General features: G+C 37.3%; 3 protein-coding genes, 1 long non-coding RNA gene and 2 other non-coding genes across 6 annotated transcripts; 4 read left to right on the top strand and 2 right to left on the bottom strand.

Moving 5' to 3' along the window:
- The first annotated feature begins 4,611 nt into the window (after nt 1-4,611).
- LOC106362653 lies at nt 4,612-7,032 on the top strand. The gene is made up of 2 exons (XR_007318395.1): nt 4,612-6,324; nt 6,774-7,032. It is a non-coding gene; the product is annotated as an uncharacterized LOC106362653 (long non-coding RNA).
- Nucleotides 7,033-7,712: 680 nt separating this feature from the next.
- On the bottom strand, nt 7,713-12,486 carry LOC111198256 (LRR receptor-like serine/threonine-protein kinase GSO1). The gene is made up of 2 exons (XM_048745535.1): nt 8,462-12,486; nt 7,713-8,223 (listed from the first exon to the last, which is right to left on the bottom strand). The coding sequence occupies exons 1-2, from the start codon at nt 11,874-11,876 to the stop codon at nt 7,871-7,873; spliced, it is 3,768 nt and encodes a 1,255-aa protein (XP_048601492.1). The 5' UTR covers nt 11,877-12,486; the 3' UTR covers nt 7,713-7,870.
- A 2,075-nt stretch (nt 12,487-14,561) lies between these two features.
- On the top strand, nt 14,562-14,635 carry TRNAT-AGU. Its single transcript has one exon. It is a non-coding gene; the product is annotated as a tRNA-Thr (tRNA).
- Nucleotides 14,636-14,753: 118 nt separating this feature from the next.
- TRNAT-AGU lies at nt 14,754-14,827 on the top strand. The gene has a single exon. It is a non-coding gene; the product is annotated as a tRNA-Thr (tRNA).
- A 31-nt stretch (nt 14,828-14,858) lies between these two features.
- Nucleotides 14,859-18,260, bottom strand: LOC106365938 (vacuolar-sorting receptor 7). The gene is made up of 11 exons (XM_013805463.3): nt 17,772-18,260; nt 16,796-17,488; nt 16,634-16,722; nt 16,482-16,551; nt 16,240-16,400; nt 16,060-16,141; nt 15,856-15,938; nt 15,704-15,767; nt 15,480-15,608; nt 15,304-15,407; nt 14,859-15,196 (listed from the first exon to the last, which is right to left on the bottom strand). The coding sequence occupies exons 1-11, from the start codon at nt 18,067-18,069 to the stop codon at nt 15,080-15,082; spliced, it is 1,890 nt and encodes a 629-aa protein (XP_013660917.1). The 5' UTR covers nt 18,070-18,260; the 3' UTR covers nt 14,859-15,079.
- A 2,428-nt stretch (nt 18,261-20,688) lies between these two features.
- On the top strand, nt 20,689-23,318 carry LOC106365937 (pentatricopeptide repeat-containing protein At4g20090). The gene has a single exon (XM_013805462.3). The coding sequence runs from the start codon at nt 20,950-20,952 to the stop codon at nt 22,891-22,893; it is 1,944 nt and encodes a 647-aa protein (XP_013660916.1). The 5' UTR covers nt 20,689-20,949; the 3' UTR covers nt 22,894-23,318.
- The last annotated feature ends 454 nt before the right edge of the window (nt 23,319-23,772 follow it).

The raw sequence follows: 23,772 nt of genomic DNA, 5'->3' as shown, positions 1-23,772 counted from the left end.
TCTGAACTTCTTCTTTAACAGACAGGTACTTTAACTCCATGTGCTTAGCACCCTTCGAGTACTTGTCGTTCTTCGAAAAGAAGACAGCTGCAGAATTATCGCAGTAAATTCTCAGCGGCTTGGCTATAGTGTCGACAATCCGAAGCCCTGAGATAAAGTTCCGCAGCCATAGTGCATGAATTGTGGCCTCAAAGCATGCCACAAATTCAGCCTCCATAGTGTAAGTAGCAATGACAGACTGCTTTCCACTCTTCCATGATATTGCTCCCCCAGCTAATAGGAACAAGTAGCCAAACGTCGATTTTCTGCTATCAACGCATCCGGCATAGTCTGAATCTGAATATCCAATGACTTCCAGCTGATCAGATCTCCTATATGTAAGCATGTTCTCTTTGGTGCCTTGCAAGTACCTGAGAACCTTCTTTGCAGCTTTCCAGTGGTCCATTCCGGGATTACTTTGATATCGACCCAACATTCCAACAGCAAAGTTGATATCTGGTCGAGTACATGTTTGAACATAGTTCAAACTCCCAACCACCGATGCATAGGGAATTCTTTCCATTTCTTTACGCTCCAATTCATTTTTAGGACATTGCATTTTACTGAACTTGTCCCCCTTCTGAATTGGAGTTATTCCTGCAGAGCATTTCTCCATTTTATATCTCTTTAAGATCTTATTGATATATCCTTCCTGAGACAAACTTAACAGTCCTTGTGATCTATCTCGAAATATTTCTATCCCGATCACATAAGATGCCTCACCCATATCTTTCATTTCAAAGTTCTTAGAGAGATACTTCTTCACATCATGTAACATACTCATGTCATTTGCAGCAAGCAAAATATCATCAACATATAGGACTAAAATCACAAACTTACTCCCACTGATCTTAATGTAGATACATCGATCAACAATGATCTCTACAAAACCATATGATGTGATGGTATCGTTAAACTTTATATACCATTGTCGAGAAGCTTGTTTTAGTCCATATATTGACTTTCTCAGCTTACACACCAAATTTTCTTTTCCTGTGACCACGAATCCTTCTGGTTGGTCCATATATACTTCCTCCTCAAGATCTCCATTCAGAAAGGCGGTTTTCACATCCATCTGGTGAAGCTCAAGATCATAATGAGCCACCAAAGCCAACACAATTCTAAGAGAATCCTTCTTTGAAACCGGAGAGAAGGTCTCTTTATAGTCAATGCCATCTTTCTGGGTGAAACCTTTAGCAACAAGGCGAGACTTGCGTCTTTCAGGTTTACCTTTCGAGTCACGTTTAGTCTTATAGACCCATTTACAACCAATGGTTTTGAAACCATCAGGCAACTCTACTAAGTCCCATACATGATTATCATCCATAGATTTCATTTCTTCTTTTGAGGCATCAAACCACTCTTCAGAATTGTCACTTTCTATGGCCATTTTGAATGAGATCGGATCGTCATCCATGCTTAAGTCACATTCATTTTCAATAGTGTAAACCACGTAATCGTTTGAAATGGCAGATCTTCTTTCTCTTCCAGATCGCCTTAAAGGTATTTGTGGTTCACTATTCTCTTCTTGAATTATGACATGTTCATCAACAGTATTTTCAGCTAGTGGAATTGGCTCATCATTATGTTGTCCTATTGTGTCATTAGAGTCTGATGCAACAATAGGAACAACTACTTCAGGTGGAACTACAGGTGAAGGAACTTCAATCTGAACTTCATTAATGTCCACTTTTCGTGGTTCACCACTCCCACTAGTTTCACCGTTTTCAATGAACCTAGCATTACCCGAATCAACTATTCTCATACTATGGTTAGGACAATAAAATGTATACCCTTTTGATTTCTCAGGATAGCCAATGAAAAATTCACTGACAGTCCTAGAATCAAGTTTCTTTTCATGTGGATTATATAGCCTTACTTCTGCTGGACAACCCCAGACACGTAGATGTCTTAAACTAGGTTTCCTTCCCGTCCACAGCTCATAAAGAGTCTTAGGAACTGCCTTACTAGGAACCCGGTTCAGCACATAAGTTGCAGTTTTTAATGCATATATCCACAAAGAAAGGGGTAATGAGTAATTACTCAACATGCTCCTAACCATCTCTATTAAGGTACGGTTCTGCCTCTCAGCTACACCATTCTGCTGAGGAGTACCAGGCATTGTGTATTGTGCACATATGCCCCTACTTTCAAGTAACTTTGCAAATGGACCAGGACATTGTCCACTTTTATCGAATTTTCCATAAAATTCACCACCTCTGTCAGATCTCACTACTTTCACCTTTTTATCTAACTGCCTTTCCACCTCGTCAATGAATACCTCTAGGACAATCACAGACTTAGACTTTTCATGCAGTAGATAGGTATATCCATACCGTGAGTAATCATCAATAAATGTGATGAAATATTTTTCGCCACTCCATGAAGGAGCATCGAAAGGGCCACATATGTCGGTGTGTATTAACTCAAGAAGCTGAGTGCTTCTTGTGGCTGGTTTCTTTAAAGTATGTTTCGTCTGCTTACCCTTAGTGCAGTCTATGCATACATCTAAGTCACTAAAATCCAACTGAGGAAGAATTTCATTATTTATTAATCTCTTAATTCTTTCTTTGGAAATATGACCTAGTCGTTTATGCCACAAGAAAGCAAAACTTTCATTAATTGCGCTACGCTTAATGCCTCGAGTTTCAACATTAAATAGGGATTCAGAAAACTTTGCATCAAGGTTGAACTTATAAAGTGAATCAAATAAAATACCACTACCATAAAAGTAATCATTTCGGTACAATGAGAAAACACCATGTGCAACCTTAATACTAAAACCTAAATTGTCCAACCTACTAACAGAAACAAGATTTCTAGCACACTCAGGTACATAAAGACACCCTTCAAGATCCACATGACTTCCAGTGTCCAAGATCAGTCTATACGTCACAATTCCTTCTATTTGTGCCTTCATCCTGTTTCCCATGAACAAGTACTGTTCAGGTCCTCTTATGGGCTGGATCGAACTGAATCCATGTTTAATATGAGACACATGAGTAGTAGCACCAGAATCTAACCACCAAGTATTATTAGGAACTTCAACAAGATTCATTTCATAGCAAACAAAGCTGTAATGTTTACCTTTCTTTTCGAACCAATCCTTCCTTTTAGGACAATCCTTCTTGAAGTGTCCTACTTGCTTACAAAAGAAACACTTCTTTTCCTTCTGGATTTGACTTTGAGGTCCTTTCACAAAGTTCTTTACATTCATTTTGTCCTTCTTACTTGATGTTCTTTTGCTGCTACTGGCACTTCCAAGACCTACGAGGTTAGCAACTTGATCTTTCATCTTCCTTAGTCTCCCTTCCTCTTGAATTAGCGTAGCCTTTAATTCTTTAAAGTTCCATTTATCCTTAATGGTGTTGTAATTCACCTGGAACTGGCTAAATTCAAGAGGTAGAGAGTTCATGATGAATTGGACCAAGAATTGCTCATGTACCTCCATTCCCAAGGTCGTTAACTTTGCTGCCAGATTAGACATGTGCGTCAAATGATCATGGATTGGCTGAGACCAGCCAAACTTCTTTGTAGACTTCCTGAGACTTCCTACAATCGACTTGTCAGCCAATTCCGATTGTGAACACTCCTTAATTTTCTCTATGAATTCCCTTGCTTTCTCTGTCTTAGGCATTGATGGCTTAATACTTTCTGCCATCGTCAACCTCATAAGGTTCAAGCTCAGCCTGTTAGATCGCTCCCATCTCTCATAACGAGACTTTTCAGATTCGGAGCTATCTACTGTAATAGCTGAGGGTTCCTCATCAGTTAGTATGGCAGAGTCCAAAGCCATTACACCCAGTGTAAACCGGATTTGCTCGAACCACTCACCATAGTTGAGGCCATTAAACTTTACAAGAGAGTTAGCAGATGCAAACACATTTGATGAAGCTGCAAGCATTCATACATGTTAACCCGTTAGTGCTTTGAGACTTTATTATTGTATTCAGACTAATAGAAACTTTTAACACTTATATTTTAAATAATCTTTGGGCAATATTTAAATATAAATACTTTCATTAATGCTAATTATATATTCTTTAATATTAATCAAATCAACACTAGTCAAATAAATATGTTATCTTTGGATATACATATTATTCACTATAGTAGAAAAATGATTAATTATTTTCTTATTATTAATTATATTCAATGATCCACCTTTAGGTGATCTCCTAGAATATAAATAATAATTTAATTGATCAATCAAACTTTTATGTCATTTAGCATCCTTGGTCTTGATCAATTATAAACTTTATAATTATTTTTAATATCTATATGTCATATAACAAAGTCACTTTGGTGACTATCATATTATATACATATAAACTTAAAATATCTAAGGAAAAACTACTTAAATTGTGTTAATATTTCATAACACAATTATTTGATCATTAAAATGCAGCGGAAGCATTTTTTTTTAACTATTTATTTTAATTTAATAAAATAACAACTTTATTAATTCAAATATGCATTTACTTTGATAAATGATTTCTGTTTATGCATACTAGACAGAATTACTTAACAGTCATGCGTATGCTATTAAATGTTAATGAATAACAGAAAGCACTCTTTCATGCATGCAACAACACGTAACGGTTTAATTATGAATCTACTCTCATTCATGAATGACTTAATTAATAATCCAGATATTTTAACGCACCGGCAATCAAGAACATACGTTTGATCCAATTACGGTGTCGTTAGACACGGCTTATGAACACACATTAAAACGGTTTGATCCGTACATGTTCATAAACGCATGAAGGTAAATAATTTTTTTTTTTTTTTTTAGTTTACAAGAAAAAAAGAAATTTTTTTTTTTTTACAAACTTCATGCACGCACTTGGTTTGTTTCGTAACTTCCGTTAACATTTAACACAGACCAAATTTCCAGATGAATTAATCTAATCTACATAGGCTCTGATACCATATGTTAATCTATTTCAAGACCAAGACCTAATTTAGATTTGACTTAATTCAATCCTAACATGATTCTAAAGAAGGTAGGAACACTAACCTTGATTCATGCTTGGATGTAATCCCACTAATTGATGTTCTTCTCTTTAACCTTCTTTCTTTGGTGGTTTCTTTGATGGACAAGAAACCCCAAACCTTCATTTAATCTCTCCTTCAATAATCAGTACGTATTTTTCTTGTGTATCTTTTTAGAAAGACTCTCGTCTTACGTGAAGAAGAAAATAATGAACGAGTGTTGTGTTTTATATTAGTCAAAGAGACATGAGTCTTAACCAACACAACTCTCTAAGACTTCATCACAACCATTCGTTATATTAACGGTACCACAACGTATGTATACTAATATATATATTAATAATGGTAATGTATTCCATTATTATTACCTTTAACATATATATATATGATTATGAGATTAAAGACATATTTAAACATAAGGTAAAGTAGGACGGTTATCAATAAACCCGGATTCTAATTCTTAATCGAAACCGATCCATCACGGTATCGTCTTTTATATTAGAATCTAAAACAATAATATGAAATTGAACTTTATATTAAACTAATAGATACATAGGTCATATAGAATATAAAATATTTTTACAGAGGGTTGATACGGCTTGTTGTGGAGCAGAGATCTGGAGCTTCCCTTCATGATTTATGAGCTTTTCATGAATTTCAGTGATTGAGGGTGGTGTGTCTCTGCTCTCCGTTTGATCAACGACCGACTTGTAATCCTCCGGAAGACCTTGAAGAACATAATCAAGTTGATCTTCATGATCAATGACTTTCCCAAGTAGAGCCAGTTGGTCAAATCGGGTGATTAGGCCTTGAACATACTCGTCGATAGATCGAGTCTCTTTGGTCCAGGCTTTGAGTTGATTAAGGAGCTGTTTAACATGGCCTCTGCTAGGTCTACCATACGTGGAAGCCAAGGTATCTCAGATCTCGGCGGCTGTTGAAGCACGAGAGAGAAGTGGTTGGATGGTGATAGAGATAGCTCCAAGAAGAGCGCTGTAGAGGAGCTTGTCCTGACGTTTCCAGATGGTGTAGGCCGGGTTCGTGGTGACGCTATCCGCAACCGTAACAGTTTGTGGTGGTGCGGGTGATGAACCATTGAGAAACGGCTCATCACCCGCACCACCACAAACTTGGTGCTGTGTTTATTAGATCCTTGGGAGCATGTGGTGGGTATTGGACTTGGTGCTGTGTTCGCGAACCAGCTTGTGAAATGGGATGTGAAGCTTAAGGAAGATCTCGAGGTCATGCTCAATAAGGCTAGAGCTGCCAACGAGCGCCGTTACTTCGGTATGTTTTGTCTTTGCTGATTCGCTTGTTTGTTCCATGTGTTGATTCCTGTTTAACATTTTTTTGAAGTTTAGTCATGCACTGTTCTGTTATGAAAGTTAGATGATTTGAGCAACAGTATGTTCACACTCTCTCAATAAGAGTGGAAAAAGCTAGATACTTTCGATTGTTTCTTGGGCTCTAACTTGCAATAAACTAGATTCGAATTTGAAGGGAGTCATAGTTGTCTTTTGACACGTGTTATAAAGTTCAAGGACTTTTCTGTTTAGTTTCATGACAAAATCACTTGTTGATTTGTGAGGGTGTGGCGGAAAATTGGTGTATCACGTTTCTTGTGCTGTTGGTGATTGAATAAGTTTGCATGCTTAGATATTTGATATTTTACTTATATATGACTTGAAAAATATTCAAACTTTTCTTCTTTTGTTTTTTTTTTTGTTGTAATGCAGATGAAGATCGGGATTAATTATTGAGCGATCTTTTGAATTCTTCAGAAAGGAAGTATATTCCCTCTGAAGTTATATCAAGTGCTTGTTTTGTTTGTGATCTTTTCTTCTCCTTTTTTTCTCTTTTGCTTCCGCATTAAGCTCTTTCATTCAGTGTTTTTGGTTAATAAACCTAAAAAGATTTGTGGTTTCACAATCTGTATCAATTAAAACTGTTTGTACCTGGCTAATAATTTCGAATGAGAAGCCTTAATTTTCTTAATTTGTCTGCTCAAAGACGGAAGGAAAATGAATCAAATGGTTGTTACGTGTTCGTTGCTTTTGTGTTTTGTTTGTTTAGAAGATTTTGTCTAAAGAATCATGTTCGGATTCGTCCAAACAATACCTTAGTTTAAGAATTAATAACATATATGTGTTTGGGCTGCATTACTAGAGCCAAAAGATTATAATTAATGTTATTGGTAAACTGAGCAAAAATGGAAATTCTCCAATACCAGAACTCAGCAGGTTCATGTGGCAATAGAAGTGTAGCATGATGCCGAAGAGAAGAACCATCGCCGGAAAATCCCTCAGACCACATAAGCTTACAGTGGGGATTCACTTACGGTTGGTGCACCATGTGCTTCTTCTGTGAGTGAACCAGCAGCTAAAGATAAAAGAATAAACTTAACGTTGAGGGTTTGATGAAGACCTTAGCCAGCAAGTAAACGGAGCTCTAAAAATGAGTCAAGCAAAAGATAAGTCATCAGTAAAGTGTTTCAATGGAAATGTATGTTGTGTTCTTATGTACATGAGGAGCAGAGTAAGAATGTATGTGTTGCGATGGACCACTGTTACTTCAAAATTGTTCACAAGTCACAACTACATCTTCTTTTTGCTAGATTGGAACATTTAAAAAACTCAGGTTTAAAACTTGGCGCAAGTTGCATGCTAAAAGCAATATGACTTACTAGTAGCGGATACATATATGCAAATGTTCAAGCAAAAACAAGAAATATTTGTGGGGCTGCCACTCTATACAAATGCAAATACAGAATTTTAGAAAGAAAAAAAATCAAGATAGCAGTTTCATGTCTCCAAAATCATTAGCAGGCATCACTTTACAGCTTCTTATAACCAGCAGTTCTATTGTTGAAGACATGTAGAAGGCTATCACATGCTTGTCTAGAAGATGGTCTCTCTTGTGGAGAAGTTTTGGTGCACTGAAGTGCAATCTCAAGCACCTTATAAGATGCTTCTTCTTCAAATGGCATTAAAGGCTTAAGCTTTGGATCTATGAGCTTCTCTCTTGCAGAACCGGCCATCTCAAGATGTGTTTCAACCCATCTCACCATATTCATCTCTGCGCCAAACACTGATTCAGTTGGCATTTTCCCGGACACAATCTCCATCAACACTATCCCCATACTATAGACATCACTCTTCTCAGTCGCCTTCAATGAGTAAGCATACTCTACACACACATATTTCAAAGCATTAGATTTTTAAACAGTTAATAATGTTCTAAAAATTGGTCTAGGCGTCAAACCGGAAATAAACAAAATGATTTTAAAAAATCAGTCAAGTCGGTTCAAAATATTGGTCTAGGTGTCCGTCTAATCAATACTCCCCAGTGCATAATTACCGTCTATCGAATTTTTGAACATTTGTTATATGCAAAAAGAAAGGAAGATTGAGAAGAAGATAAGTACCTGGAGCAATGTAGCCGTAAGAGCCAGCAAACCATGTATTTGATTCTGTGTTAGTATCATAGTTCTCAGTTAAGACCTTGGCCAGACCAAAATCTCCCAAGTGTGCTTCCATGTTGGAATCTAGGAGCACATTACTTGATTTGATATCACGGTGGAGGATTGGAGGAACACAGTCATGATGAAGATACTCCACTCCTTGAGCCAATCCTACAGCTATCCTCAATCTTGCTTCCCAGTCTAAGACCTTCTTCTTCTTTTCAACCTCAGGTTTCTCATCATGAAACCAATCCCATACACTTCCGTTCTCCATATACTCATATATCAACAGATTCAGCCCTTCAGACTTGCTGCTGCAGTAACCCATCAGCTTAACAAGATGCCTATGTTTGATTCTCCCAAGGGTCTTAACTTCTCTGCTGAAGCTCTTGTTAGACATGAGATCATCTTTCCATAGAATCTTCTTCACAGCAACTGTCTCGCCGTTCTCAAGCTCAGCCTTGTAAATCTTCCCAGACCCTCCTGAACCAATCATGAACTCCTCGCTCAAGTTACGCGTGGCGTCCATGATGTCATCCCACTTGATATCTGACTTTGAAGAAGCTCCTGTCCTAAAGAGAGGCTTGTGTGTAGCTTGTGAAGAGGAGGAGCTTGATGACGAGTAAGCAGTGCTTCCATCCCTCACTTTCTTGAAGAAATCATGCCTTTGTTTGAAGAAGAGAGCGATCACAAGTATCATCAAAGCAATGGCTGCTAATGCTGAGATTGCTGATATTGTAACAACTGATCTTGGACTAAGACCTTGCTGCTTGTTGTCTCTTCCAGATCTATTACAACGACTAAGAGGGCTTCCACAGAGACCTGTGTTGCCTATAAAGGAATCAGCTGGCCATCTTGAGAACTGTTTCTTGAGTTTGCCTTTGAAGTTATTGAAAGAGAGGTTGAGGTACCCCAAACTCTTCATATCCCCAACAGCTCCAGGAACTTCACCGGTGAGCTGATTGTGAGACAGATCAAGAGTCTCTAGCTTTGTCAACGTCCCAATAGTAGAAGGAACATCTCCAGTAAAGTTATTGTAGCTGAGGTCTAAAGCACTTTGAAGATCTTGAAGCTGCCCAATCTCTAAAGGTATCTCTCCTACTAAGCTGTTTCTTGACACCCGAAGCTCATATAGCTTACTAAGCTTGCCAATACCTTGAGGAAGCGAACCTGAGAACTGGTTCTTGTCAAGGTTAAGTACATTGAGAGCTCCCAAGTTACCAATCTCCTGAGGGATCGTTCCATTGAGAAAGTTTCCATCAAGAGACAACACAAGCAGCTTTGTACAGTTGAATAGCTCAGCAGGTAAAGATCCATCAAACTGATTAGAAGAAAGCTTCAGCTCTCCTAACTGAGAAAGCTTTCCAAGCCATGGAGGTATAGGCCCTGAGAGAAAGTTGTTGTTGAGATCAATGTGTGTCAGCTTCTTGCACAAGACTAGCTGTAAAGGAATGGTTCCTGTAAGAGAATTGCTTGAGATATCCAACAGAGAAAGCTCACGGATCTTCCCAAACGTCCAAGGGATTCTTCCTGTGAACTGATTCTTGCCTAGCCTGAGACGCTCGAGATTCGGAGAGTTCCCTAGCTGGAGAGGGATCTCATCTTCAAACTCATTGTTGGTTACATCGAACGAGAGGAACGAGGTGGAGCCACACAGTGGAAGGATCGTACCGTTGAGGTGGTTGTGAGAGAGGTTGATTCTCGTGATGTTCTTGAGATTGCTTAGTGAATCAGGAAGGCTTCCTTGGAGAGAGTTGTTGTAAAGCATGAACTGTTCTAATCCTTTTAAGGATCCGTAGGACGAAGGAATCGAACCCGAGAGCTGGTTGTCTGCTAAGTCCAAGATTTTGAGCTGGTGGCAGTTACCTAAAGTGGCGGGAAGTCCACCAACGAACTCGTTCTGTCTCAAGTGAAGCAAGTTAAGCTCCTTTAGGGCTCCTATCGAAGGAGGGATCTCTCCTTCGAAATGATTCCCGAATAGATCAATCATCTTCAAGCTTGTGCAGTTTCCGATCTCTTTAGGGATCTCACCCGAGAAACGATTCTCGTATAGAAACAGAACTTCTAGCTTCTTCAGCGCGGCGATTTCGTTAGGTAACTTGCCTTCCAAGTTATTGTGATATAAGACAAGCCACTGTAGGTTGGTGAGGTTTGATATAGAAGGAGATAACTTGCCCTCCAAAGTATTGTTGTGGAGATAAAGATCCGTTAGTTCGGTTAGCTGAAACAGTGATTCAGGTATGGAGCCGGTAAGAGAATTGTTCGACAAGTCAAGCTGTTTAAGCGATTGACATCTGCTGATCTCCGCGGGAACTTCACCTGAAAGCTGAGTTCCAGACAGAACCAACTGTTCCAAGTTAGTATTGTTCGAACACATACTCTTCGGTAAAGAACCAGAGAAACCGTTGTTTGCTAAAGCCAAATCAAGAAGCTGACTCATGTTCCAGATCTCTTCAGGTATCTCTCCGGTGAGATTATTCGCCGATAAATCGAGTGTCTGAAGATTCTTCAGATTAGTTAAACTCTTGGGGACAAGACCTTGAAGCTTGTTTTCCATCAAGTTAAGGTACTCGAGTTGACTCATCTCCCCGAGTTGACTCGGTATCTCTCCGGAGAGTCCATTGCTCGCGAGATTGAGTATCTCGAGGTTCTCGAGGCGTCCTAACTCAGCAGGTATCGTCCCGTTAAGCCTGTTCGCCGCCGCGGTGAACACGGTGAGGTCGGAGCAGTTCGCTAGCTCCGCCGGGATCGGTCCTTCGAGGTTGTTATCCTGAAGGATCAGCGACTGAACTCGAGCGAGTTGACCGAGTTGACTCGGTACGGGGCCCGTGAGTCTGCACGAGGCTAAGGCGAGCATCTGGAGGTTGGCGAGGCTCCCCAGCGTCTCCGGGATGGTTCCGACGAGCTCGTTGTCTCCGATCCTGAGCGAGCGGAGGTTGAGGAGTGAGCCGAGTTGACTCGGAATCTCGCCGGTGAGCTGGTTGGAGAAGAGGAAGAGAGACTCCAAGGAGGAAAGGTTGGAGAGAGCAGTTGGGATGGGGCCCGCTAGATTGTTGGAAGATAGATCGAGGTGGATTAGGTTGTCAAACCGGCCAAACGAAGGTGAAATCGAACCGGTTAGGCCTAAACCGGAGAGGTTAAGGGCTACGACACGGAATAAACCGGTATCTTCGCATGTGACGCCGGTCCATGAACAGTAGTTGATGTTGACAGAGTTCCATTGGGGGAGAGGATCGTCTTCTCCTGGATTGGTGACGAAAGATTTCTTCGCTTCGAGAAGATTTTGAAGATCGTTGGTTGGACCGGTTTGAGCCAAAATCGAACCGAGTGAAGAACAGAGGATGAACATGACAAGAATAAGAGTATGAAGAGTCTGCATGGTTTCTTCTTCTTGTTTTATTTAGAAAGAAATGGCTTTTCAGAGCTGTATGTAGTTTCTATGGCATTAGTTTGATTCTTGTTGCAGAGATTGAAGGAGAAAGATGATTAGTCATCAGAACGGTGCATAGGGACACACTCTCTCTCTCTATGTATAAATGCTGAGAACAAAAGCTTTGGGAATAAATGTACAGTTTCTCTCTCTTCTGTTTTTCTCTGGTTACTGTTTTATTGATGTTTAGAGAGAGAAAGAGTTAACGAAGAGACTGGGCAATGTGTGAGAGAGAGAGAGAGAGAGAGATGGGAAAATGGAATGGGAAGGCTCGTATATAAATGTTTTGGCTTTTATAAATAGCGGCAAAGGTCAACGATCATATGTGTGTGTACGTGATTGTCCGTGTACAATCAAACTGTGCCTAAAAACTTTGACAAATTAAACATTGGTCTTCTGAGGAACCACAGTCCACACTCCACTGAATATACTATAAAACATGTTCGTACACATTATATTCATATCAAACTTGTAAAATTATAAACTTTCATTATATGCTTCGCTAGTTAATTTTAATTTTAATTATATCAGATTTTCAAGATATGCGTCCAGGTTTTGTTTTAAGCATTATATATGACAATTGACCAGAGAAAAGTTGTCTTTATTCAGTTCTTTTTTTTTGTTCCTATTGAAATGCTAAAATCAGATTCATGCATGCTGATCAATTTATTTTCTAATTAAACTCCATACCAAAAGTTGCGATCATATCTCTTTTTGTTTTTTTTTTCTTATGAAAAAGCTGCAGTTAAGTTGAAAATGATTAGGTTTACAGTCATTCGATTTCACAAGTCATTTCATAGTAACATTTTATCGAGCAAATACATATGATTGCTACTCTGAATATTTAGAGTATCGACTCTACACGATATCTTTTTCTTCCTGTATATTGTTTATATTGTTCTGAGACGCAATCATTTGCTTATATCAAAGACCCAACTTGTGAGAAGTTCATCCTTGTTTATATTTTGTTACTTTTCAAGAAGTTTAGCTGTTTAAGTAATGTTAATGAAATAAAGAAACATCAAGTTTTAAAAAATATGATGATGCATGGCTTTGACCTTGGCCAATGAAAAAGAGTGGTTGAGACAATGACTTGGTTTGAATGATATTTTTTGTATCAGTTTTGCTTTGGTTTAGTGTGTTAGCTTCTCATCACGTCAACCATTTCACGATAAAGAGAGCAGTTGTGTTTCCATTTTTATCTTTATATGTCTATGAATGTACATTAACATACGTCATTATATAATATGCCTTGAATATCCTTACCGAGTCAAATAAAAGAGTTATCATCACATGCAACATATCAAACTATGCTTGATATTTGGTGATGATTTCCCAATTTAATTTCATCGACGTAAAGAACAAACTCGATAACTCGTGAACTTATACAAACAAGTACGTGTTCTTATTATATTTCATCCCAATGCCGTAAAAATTTATATAATAACTAGGGTTAGTTGTAGATATATAGTACGGTTGTCTTTCGGAATCTAGCTTAAATTTAAATCACTCCTATATCCTATGTCCCATCTAGTTATAAATAAAAATGGAATAACACATCAATAACTATATGTCATTATCAAATGTAGTTATTATATATATCTTTGGCTGACCGTGATTATGCAAGATCGAATCAAGTTTACGTACAACAACTTGTTCTATAATTGAAAATGGGAAAAATTATAATTAAATTTTGAGTATTCTATTCAACTTGATTCTAAATCCAAAAGGATGAGACAAAGGAATTATCTTCGATCCACCAAAAAGGTCAAGATTCGTAATTTTATATATTTTTTCTATTGTTTGGTTGTCTATATATACTTAATTTGATCTTAAATTCAAAGTGATATATTTTGTAATTTCATTATGCTTGTCAAGAATTGTGATTAGTTTACTTCAAGAACAAGATATTAAAAAAAAGTATAGATATAATAAGATAAGATAAATTAAATGATTAACAACCATGTTAGTCAATGTATCACATACGTAGCCAAATATATGATATGAGTTGCTTATAGTTCTGTATAACTAAGGGTAGGTTCGTTTGGTTGGGACCGTAATTTTTTCTTGTAAAGAGTAATTACGAAACAAAGAGTAAAAGAAAAGCAACATGATTTAATTGATTAGTCTAATCACAAGGTTAATTAAGCTAAGTAAATAGTCCATTCAAATCGAGACTAATCATCATGCGGCTCATGCCACCATCTAATAACTAGCAACATTGAAATTGAATTATAGCGTAAGGGACACACACGGGACTATAAGGGAAACACGAAAATGAATACACCATTGGAAAATGGAATTAGTTAGCCAATAAATAAAGTTTAATTTGAGTCTTAAACTAGTCCTACCAAATGGTTTTTATTTGTAACTAACCATTTCTAGATCAGAAAAAAGCCAACACATGGTTCCAAAACGTTTGTTGGCTAATCAAACCCATTAGCATCACAGCCCATAAAAGAAAAATATATGATTGGTACACTAAACAATGAGATTAAAACAATCTAACACAATTACTCTAACTGATCCATACAGATGTATTAGATTGTTACACTAAATAAAAACAGAACTTCCCAGCTCAAGTTTTAATAACTAATAAATACTTATAGATTATTCAACCTTCTGTAACATCAAGCTTTCATAGCTCAGTTGGTTAGAGCACCCGTTTAGTAAGCGGGAGGTCTTGAGTTCAACTCTCAATGAAAGCAAATCTTCTTATTTTATATTTGCCTTTTCTTGTTATATTGCAGAACATATCCTTCATCTTCCTGTCATATAAAAAATATCCTAATATTTGAAAGTGATAAAAACTAAGCCATCAAACTAGCTTTCATAGCTCAGTTGGTTAGAGCACCCGTTTAGTAAGCGGGAGGTCTTGAGTTCAACTCTCAATGAAAGCATAAACCTTTTTTTTCTTTTCTCACAAACATATCTCTGAAACCTTGTTGATATCTTAAACAGAAACATCCAAACATTAAGTTATTGACTTATTGTTCATGCATGAAATTAGACATCTCTCTATCTCACTCTCTTTTATTTTTACAAGGTATATATCATATATACAGTGAGTGATCTCAGACATTTCTTTGTGAATCTGTTCCTGAAATAATACAACTACAGGACAGGTTGGTTCCTTTTGTCACAATACAATATTAGGCTGTAGAGTTGTGAGTGAAAGGCTCAGCTTCTGATGGAACTTCACGAGCTCTTTGGCTCTCAAGTGGCATATACTGTGACATGATCGTCATAATCTCTGAATCCATGTAAGACTGTATGATAAAAACCGCAAAGACCAAAAAATAATAATAATTAGTTAGTATATATAATCATAAAATCGTTGAATTCAAAAATGGTTGTGTGGAATCAAAAAGAGTACCCTGAACCGATATTTGTAGAATAGATAACCAGCTAAACCAGCTCCTGCGACGATTGCTAGTATCAAGAGTGTGAGCCACCATGCTGTTTTGGATCCATTTCTCTCTGCAATTTAATAATGGTTTAGAAAAATGTAAATGATCTGAAATTTGAGTCATGAATGATATACAATTTTACCTATACAAGTATCTTGATCGTATATGTAAAGGCGATCACCAGAACAACTACAGCTGTGTCCTCCCCATGTGTTCTTGCATTTGCAACCGCTGCATTGACACACCAAACCCTGTTTACATTCATTGATATCTGCAGCAGAGCCAAATCAAAACAAAATAATTACAGAACTGGTTAATGAAAAATAGATAAATATTCAGGACAAGATTCTTGAGAAGACGCCTTACCTTCACAGGTGAGTCCATCGCCTTTAAAACCTGGAGGACATTTGCAGCCAGTAGACATAGAGTTCTGATTGTTCATAAGTAGTAGTTTGTAAATAAATGTCAAAGAGATGATATGAAATAGAAAAAAAAAAACACACTGAGAGACACTAAACTGAGCAAGCAGAAAATGTTGCTCCATTTCTTGTATCAGACCAGCAACCTCCATTGTTAATAGTACACCTCGCAGGCCCATACGCTGAAAAATTCAATCACAATACAGAGATTCAATCAAAATTCAAGAAACTGGTCTCAACATTTGAGTTTTATGCTTTCAAAAAACATTTGAGTGTTATGTGTGTGAAGTGTGAACAACTTACGTGTACATGAAGTGTACCCGTCTCCTTTGTACTGAACACCTTTTACAATGGGACACTCGCAGATTCTTCCTCTAAAAGTGTCCTGTTCAAAATAAAACTCAAGACATTATAGGACTTTGAAAAGAAACATTTCAAATCTAATTGATACATATGAGATGTTATGCTTGGTCTACAACATACTTTACAAGCAGTCATGTTGGCTCTTTTATCCTGCCAGCAACCACCATTATGTTGAAGACATTCATTAGTCTCTAGACCTGTGTTTAAGCAAATGGGAGGATCAGATGTTTCGTTGAATCCTGCGCATATCGCCTTCAGAACAGCGGTTCTCTCCAGTCTCCCTTCATAAGCACAAACAATAACACAACTTCAGTATCTTCAGAAATTTCAGTATCTTGAAAAGCTAAACAAGCAATAAATACCTCGGTATTGGGCGTTGTTGATGACTAATGTAGGCAATATAGTAACATCTCCTCGCTCTCCTCGACCAAGCTTGATGATGTCACATACAATAAAGTTAGCAACCAAACCCAATGTATCCAACCAATAAGTAAAAAAGCAACAAAAAACCAACCTGAACTACTTGCTCCATTTTCAGAACTTCGTTGTCAGTATCAGCCTCAGGATCTCCCATGCATTTCTTGACCTTCTCAATGGGTAAATCTGAGAGAATTCTTGAAAATTCATAAAACCATAACAAAATAATTTTTTTTTTTAATATTTAAAGAACTCTTACTCAGAGATTTGATGACGTTTTCAGCACACTCTATGCTATATTTCTTCTCCTTCATTGAACATCTAGCGTGAAAATCAGTAACATAATCCCACCAAACCCAAGACCGGCTACTCTCGTTAGCAACTCTATGCACACAAAGCTGTCTCAGATTCTCAAACACTACATCTTTCCCTTCATACCCTTCTCTGAAATTCTTCTCAGGGTCAGGAGCACAATACCTCCCATGGTTTATACACTGAGACTTACACTGCGGACTGTTTACAAACTGAAAAGGGCAAAACCATGTGATGTAATGCGGCGTAAACGCCGTGAAACCTCCCTTCTCGAGTATCTGAGCATGACCCTTGAAGTTCTTGACAAAATCCATCTGCTCATCGCACCGCGCACCACACTCGTCGTTGCTGTTAGTCCAGAGCTCGTACTCTACTCTCTGGTCGGGATGAGGCACAGATTCTCTCCAGTCTAGCTTCAAGACTATGTTTTTGCCTTTCTTGAACCCTTCTCTTAAGCTGTCTCCGAATGATTTCTCGATTAGAACCGATGGGATCGTTAGCTTCTCTATAAACCCGTCAGCGTCTCTGCTCTCTTCAGGTGAGTCCATTGTCAACAACGGCTCGTCTTTGTTGTCTGCTACAAGAACTGCTGCTGCTCCTGCTTGCTGCGCGTTCCATGCCTTTAAGGCAAAGTAACAACCTGGAGAAACAGAGCATGAAAAACAGAGGACCTAAAAACAGAACGAATCACAGTGACTTTGAGAGTCTAAAGTTTAAATCTTTAACGAACATGAGAGACTAAAGTTTAGATCTTTACATTCAAATCTAAATTTGCAGCATGACCCAGAAGTCAGAACAGAGCTTCGATCAAGTCTTTAAAAAAAAAAAGACATGTTTTTTTTTTCTAGTTTATTCAGAAAGACAGAACAGAGAACACATGTTTTAGACTTTTAAGATGTTGTTGTTGTTGTTGAGTTGTTTACCTCCACGATCGAGAAGGAGAATAGTGGGACGAGGAAACTTGGGCTTGAAGGTTTTACCAAAAGCAGAGCAACCATCGGTTTTACTATCCGGGTAAACCACTGCTCCGATTAGAAACCCGCCGTAGTCGGGTAACCCGAAGTTGGCGATCGACCCGTCGTGCTTCGACCTCATCTCCTCCGGGTTTAGAACCCTTATGCTCTCTTTCTCCACCACGAACCTCGCGTCCACGACCACCATGGCGATCATGGTCAACGCCGCGAGGAGAGAGGTCAACGCTCTCCCGTTGACTAAACTCATGTCTGAATACACTGATTGGATTACACGATGGGTTTTGGTAGATGGATCTACCTTACTGGTGTGTTTCTCGGATTGTTTCCCGGGAAAAATGAAAGAGAGAGAAAAATCAAAAACAGAGGAAAAGAGATATAACCGAAGCTTTTTTGAGTTAACTGTTTCTAATTGAAGATGGTAGAATATTATGATGGTATATATAAATACAAATGAAAAACATATATTTTTGAGAAAATGGAAAAGAATTGGAAGATGTTTATATTTTTGTTTTTATATGAGATTTTTCCTGTAAGATGATAAAGTAGGAGACTCGATCAAAGCCTTGACTTTGCAATAAACATGGTGTGTCACGGCAGACAATAATATTCTTTTGAGTTTTAAAAAGGTTTGTAGAAGGAAATCAATTCAATCAATTCAATTATAACCTTTTACTTGTCAACAAATTTATATCATTTTACTATTCCATTTTGACGTAATATAACCTAAATTATTATCTATCTCTTTTGCCTAATGAATTTTCGTATATTAAAAGATTTGTAGGTGGGTGCAACGACAATAATTAAACAACTATATTATTGTTTTTATTTAAGTCAATTTAAGCTGGTTAAACAAATAGCAGACTTGGTCCAGGTAACTGGTCAAATAAACAGAAACATTGACTCCAAACGGGCTGGATTTCAATTAGGCAGTATTTAAACGCTCTTCAAGATATACACATACGTATATATACAGGACCGGGCATTTTATCCATTAAATTTGATTTGATTTGTTATTCATTTTGATTCATTATTCGTTTTGATTCGATCCAAAAATTCGGATATACATAAGTCTTCGAAGCAAAGCAAATACTAAAATCAATATCCGTTAAAAATGAAGCAAATCACAAATACAACAAAAGACGGATATCCGCTCCGCTCCGATTTTTATACAGATAGATGTATATCTATAAAGAAAGATAGAGTTTTAAATGTACAATCTTATACAATTATTATTTAACATATAACTTTTTAGTTTTATTTATAAAATAACTTATACAAATATTAAATTGCGAAAAGAACATAAATCTTTATACAAAACTACAATATTTTCTAGAAACATTTGTTTTATGAGAAAAAAATATTAATTTTAAAATTTTATAAAACATATAGTTTCATTAAATTTTAATTTATATTTTATATTATGTAAAAGATATTTAAAAATATTATCTTGGTATTATTTTTGCTAGATTTACTTGTATTGAACAAGGTGGATGAAATGTCCGTAAATATCCGTGAATATTCGCAAATATCTATAATTTTTTCTGATATCCAGAAAACTAGATATTCACATATTTTCAAAAGCAAAGCAAATCGACAAATCAAATATCCGTAAAATACGAAACAAATCACAAATACTAAAAAATACGGTACTATTTGATTTGTGTCCAGGCCTATGTATATATTATGAGTGTGTTGAAGAGGATTGAAAACATTAAAAAAGGTAATTCTTTCAACTAGCTCTTATTAAGTTTTTGTCACAAAATAACATTCAAAGAAAAAATGATTAAAATGATCTTTTTATTTTAATATTTTAATATGTTAATTTTTGAAACCATATCCTCAAAATCCTACCCTTTAAATATAAACTTAAGTCTATATTAGTTAACCATAGTGTATAAACGTTGTTTTATCATTTAATAAAACTTGTTTTCGTCATTTTTCTCTTTGAAAACTATTTTGTGAAAATAAACTTAAAAAGTCTATCCAAAAAATCTCTATTTAAAATAATTTAATTGTAATAAGTTTTAAGTAATTTTTAAAATTATGAAATTTATATGATTCAATTAAAGTACTTTACAATGTCAAAATTTAGATTTTTATATTTTAGTAAAAAAACTCTACTGAAACACTTTAAATCACTCCAAATTTATAAAAATCATTACTAAAATTATTATATCAACAAAAATTTAAAACACATTTGAAAAATTATATTTTTAAAAAATTTATAATTAAAAAAAAACTATTTAACTAATATATATATATATATATATAAGTAATCTTAGAATTCTCATTTCATAATTAATCACTAATTCAAATTTAATACAGCTCCATAATATTAATATGTAATCATCCAATATATTAGCCTAATATTTATCCTATGATAGTCTCTTCTTTTAGTTAATACAAAAAAATTGCTGAAAAAATCAAATTAAATCACGAAAAATAAAGGGCAAATAGCATCTTTCTAAGTTTATATCACAAAAATAGCACTCAAAAACTAAAATGACCAAAATAGCATTTTATCTTTTGAAAATTTTAATTTTTTTATTTTTCAAAATTTGAAATCTTATCCCCAAAACCTCATTTCTCAACTCTAAACCCTAAACCTTAAACTCTAAACTCTAAACTCTAAACCCTAAACCCTAAACTCTAAACTCTAAACCCTAAACCCTAAACTCTAAACCCTAAACCCTAAACACTAAATCCTAAACCCCACCCTTTAACTCTAAACCCTAAGTTTGTGACTTTTGATAAAACATTAAGTGCTATTTTGTGACTTTTGTAAGTTCTAGTTTGAAAAAAAAACTCGATTTATTGCTATTTTTGTCTTTTTCTCGAAAGTAAATCAGAGATCCACTTTTATTGGCTAAAGAACAGAAGGTGAGGAAGCAGAAACCCCAAGTGCTTGTTTTTCATATATTTTGCCACTTCAATTGAATCAAAAGCACACCAACAAAAATTCTCAAATCGATCAAGCTCCTACTCCACCACTCCCCCCTTTCAATCTCACAGACGCCACAGAGAGAGGCGTAAGAGTTTGCATGATTCATCTTCTCTCTCGCGTAAACAACAAAAAGATTCGAATCTCCCAAATAAGGGTTTAAGCGAAAACCCCTTTGAAGCTCATATGCCCAAATGCCCATTCCCAATCCGAATCAGGTCCTTCCTCAACCAAAGTCGAATCCTTTCGACCAACCCAGCTAAGCTCTCCACTCCCATTCCCCTTTCCCCGAACCAATCCATGGAACAATCCCAAGTATCGGAATCTCCAATCTCGCATCAGATGTTCAAATCCGCTCCCAAGATGGGCTCTTTCACACAAGGCGACTCAACCCTCTCCTCAACAATCGAGTCCCACGCCGCTAAATTCGATTTCGCCTCGGTGGAGAATCTCTTAACTCGAATTAGGTCAGAGAACAGAACCGTCAGAGAACACACCTTCATATCTATATTCAAAGCCTACGGGAAAGCGCATTTGCCCGAGAAAGCTGTCGACTTGTTCCACAGAATGGTCAGCGAGTTTCACTGCAAACGCACCGTCAAGTCCTTTAACTCCGTCCTCAACGTCATTCTCAAGGAAGGTCTCTACCACCGTGGGTTGGAGTTTCACGACCACGTTGTCAGCTCCAACATGAACATGAACATTTGTCCGAACGGGTTGAGTTTTAATTTAATTATAAAGGCTTTATGTAAGTTGGGGTTTGTGGACAGAGCCGTTGAGGTCTTCAGGGGGATGCCTGAGAGGAAGTGTTTGCCTGATGTTTATACGTATTGTACGTTGATGGATGGGTTGTGTAAGGAGGAAAGGATAGACGAAGCGGTTTTGTTGTTGGATGAGATGCAGAGTGAAGGAATCTCACCGAGTTCTGTGACTTATAACGTGTTGATTAATGGGTTGTGCAAGAGAGGGGATTTGACTCGTGTGACGAAGCTTGTGGATAACATGTTTCTGAAAGGGTGTGTTCCTAACGAGGTGACTTACAACACGCTTATTCATGGTTTATGTCTCAAGGGGAAGCTGGATAAAGCTGTTAGTCTCTTGGAGCGGATGGTGTCGAGCAAGTGTGTCCCGAATGACGTCACGTATGGGACGCTCGTTAGCGGTTTGGTTAAGCAGAGACGAGCTGTTGACGCGGTGAGGGTTCTGGTCTCTATGGAGGGAAGAGGGTATTGTTTGAACCAGCATGTTTATTCGGTGCTTATAAGCGGTTTGTTTAAAGAGGGGAGAGCTGAGGAGGCTATGAGCTTGTGGAAGAAGATGGGAGAGAGAGATTGTAAACCTAATATCGTTGTGTACAGTGCGCTTGTAGATGGTTTGTGCCGAGAAGGGAAGCCAGAGGAAGCTAGAGAGATACTTAACGGAATGATAAGTAATGGATGCTTGCCTAATGCGTATACGTATAGTTCTTTGATGAGAGGGTTGTTCAAAGCTGGTCTTAGTGAAGAAGCGATGAAAGTGTGGGGAGAGATGGGATGCTCTCGGAACGAGGTTTGTTATAGTGTTTTAATCGATGGTCTTTGTGGAGTTGGGAAGGTAAACGAGGCGATGATGGTTTGGTCAGAGATGCTAACTACAGGGATCAAGCCTGACACGGTAGCGTATAGCTCGATGATTAAAGGTCTTTGCGGTATTGGCTCTATAGATGCGGCGTTAAGACTTTACCATGAGATGCTATGCCAAGAGGAGCCTAAGTCACAGCCTGATGTTGTTACTTATAATATACTTTTAGATGGTTTATGTATGCATAAGGATGTTTCTAGAGCGGTTGATCTCTTGAACTGTATGTTGGATAGAGGTTGCGATCCGGATGTGATTACCTGTAACGTATTTTTGAAGAGTTTGAGGGAGAAGTCAGGTGCTTGTGAAGAAGGGAGGAGGTTTCTAGAGGAGCTTGTTGTGAGGCTGTTGAAGCGGCAGAGAGTATCAGGGGCTTGTAAGGTTGTGGAAGTGATGCTGAGTAAGTATATGGCACCGAAAGGTTCGACTTGGGGGATGATTGTTCCGGAGATTTGTAAACCGAAGAAGATTAATGCCGCTATTGATAAATGCTGGAGGAACCTGTGTACTTGAAATAGTACTGAGGATCTTTGTTGCATGATTGCATCCTCCTCAAAAAGACTCCACGCTTGGGAACTTATTACTTGATAGTGGCTGAGATACATTAGCTCGAGTTTATTAAGCATCTGAAAAGTCCTTGTGTTTTAAGCTAATGAATCTCATTGCTACGTCATGGAAAGATGTTTGAAGTATGTTTGGTCCCTCCATGGTTGAAATTTTGAGCTCCTAGGGATAGAGAAGAAGTCTGTGAAGATGATCAAGAATGCGTTCCATAAGGGAAGAACAAGTTTTTGTTTCGTCAGATGTAGTGCTCATTCTTTATGAATAAACCTTTTGTTAGTTTGTTTGTTGTTTTTGTTTGAGCTGCTTTCTTGTATCAGCACTTTTAGTGGCTTTATTGAGATTTGAGATCAGTAGTAGGTTATCTATACAGAGGATTCATTGGCTAAACAGAAGCAAGACGTTACCATCAAAGAGTTTAACTACCTATGTTCATATATTTAAACTAAATCAGATTTAATTCTGTACAAATGCATGGTCCCAACAAATGACACTGTATACTCATGTGAGTCTCTATGAGACGGACCACTTTGTGCAGGTATTCTAAGCTAACCAAATTTATCCGAAATTTTAACAAACTAAACCAAAATATAATCGAAACCAAAAATTTTATTAAAATTTTCAAAAACCAGACTAATCTAAGAATCAAACTGAATTTTATTTCAGGTTAATTCCGTAAGCTATATGTTGAACCGACTTACCTACCTAAACAAAAACTGAACTAACCGAACCCTCATGCCCCACTTTGTGTGTCATAATTTTTTCTTTCCTTGGTGATATCCCTAAACCGGAACCAAACCGGACTAGGCATCCAAAAATTGAAAATTCCGG

This window comes from Brassica napus, chromosome C1, assembly GCF_020379485.1.
Source record: "Brassica napus cultivar Da-Ae chromosome C1, Da-Ae, whole genome shotgun sequence".
NCBI classification, from domain to species: Eukaryota; Viridiplantae; Streptophyta; class Magnoliopsida; order Brassicales; family Brassicaceae; genus Brassica; species Brassica napus.
This window is presented reverse-complemented; position numbering and strand designations above follow the sequence as displayed.

Excerpts from the sequence above, each read along its gene's own strand:
- LOC106365937 (XM_013805462.3), top strand. The coding sequence starts at position 20,950 with ATGCCCAAATGCCCATTCCCAATCCGAATCAGGTCCTTCCTCAACCAA.
- LOC111198256 (XM_048745535.1), bottom strand. The coding sequence starts at position 11,876 with ATGCAGACTCTTCATACTCTTATTCTTGTCATGTTCATCCTCTGTTCT. Across the intron at positions 8,224-8,461 it reads TTACGGCTACATTGCTCCAG|AGTATGCTTACTCATTGAAG; the intron begins GTACTTATCTTC and ends ATGTGTGTGTAG.
- LOC106365938 (XM_013805463.3), bottom strand. The coding sequence starts at position 18,069 with ATGAGTTTAGTCAACGGGAGAGCGTTGACCTCTCTCCTCGCGGCGTTG. Across the intron at positions 16,552-16,633 it reads AAATGGAGCAAGTAGTTCAG|CTTGGTCGAGGAGAGCGAGG; the intron begins GTTGGTTTTTTG and ends GACATCATCAAG. Across the intron at positions 15,939-16,059 it reads CGGGTACACTTCATGTACAC|CGTATGGGCCTGCGAGGTGT; the intron begins GTAAGTTGTTCA and ends TGAATTTTTCAG.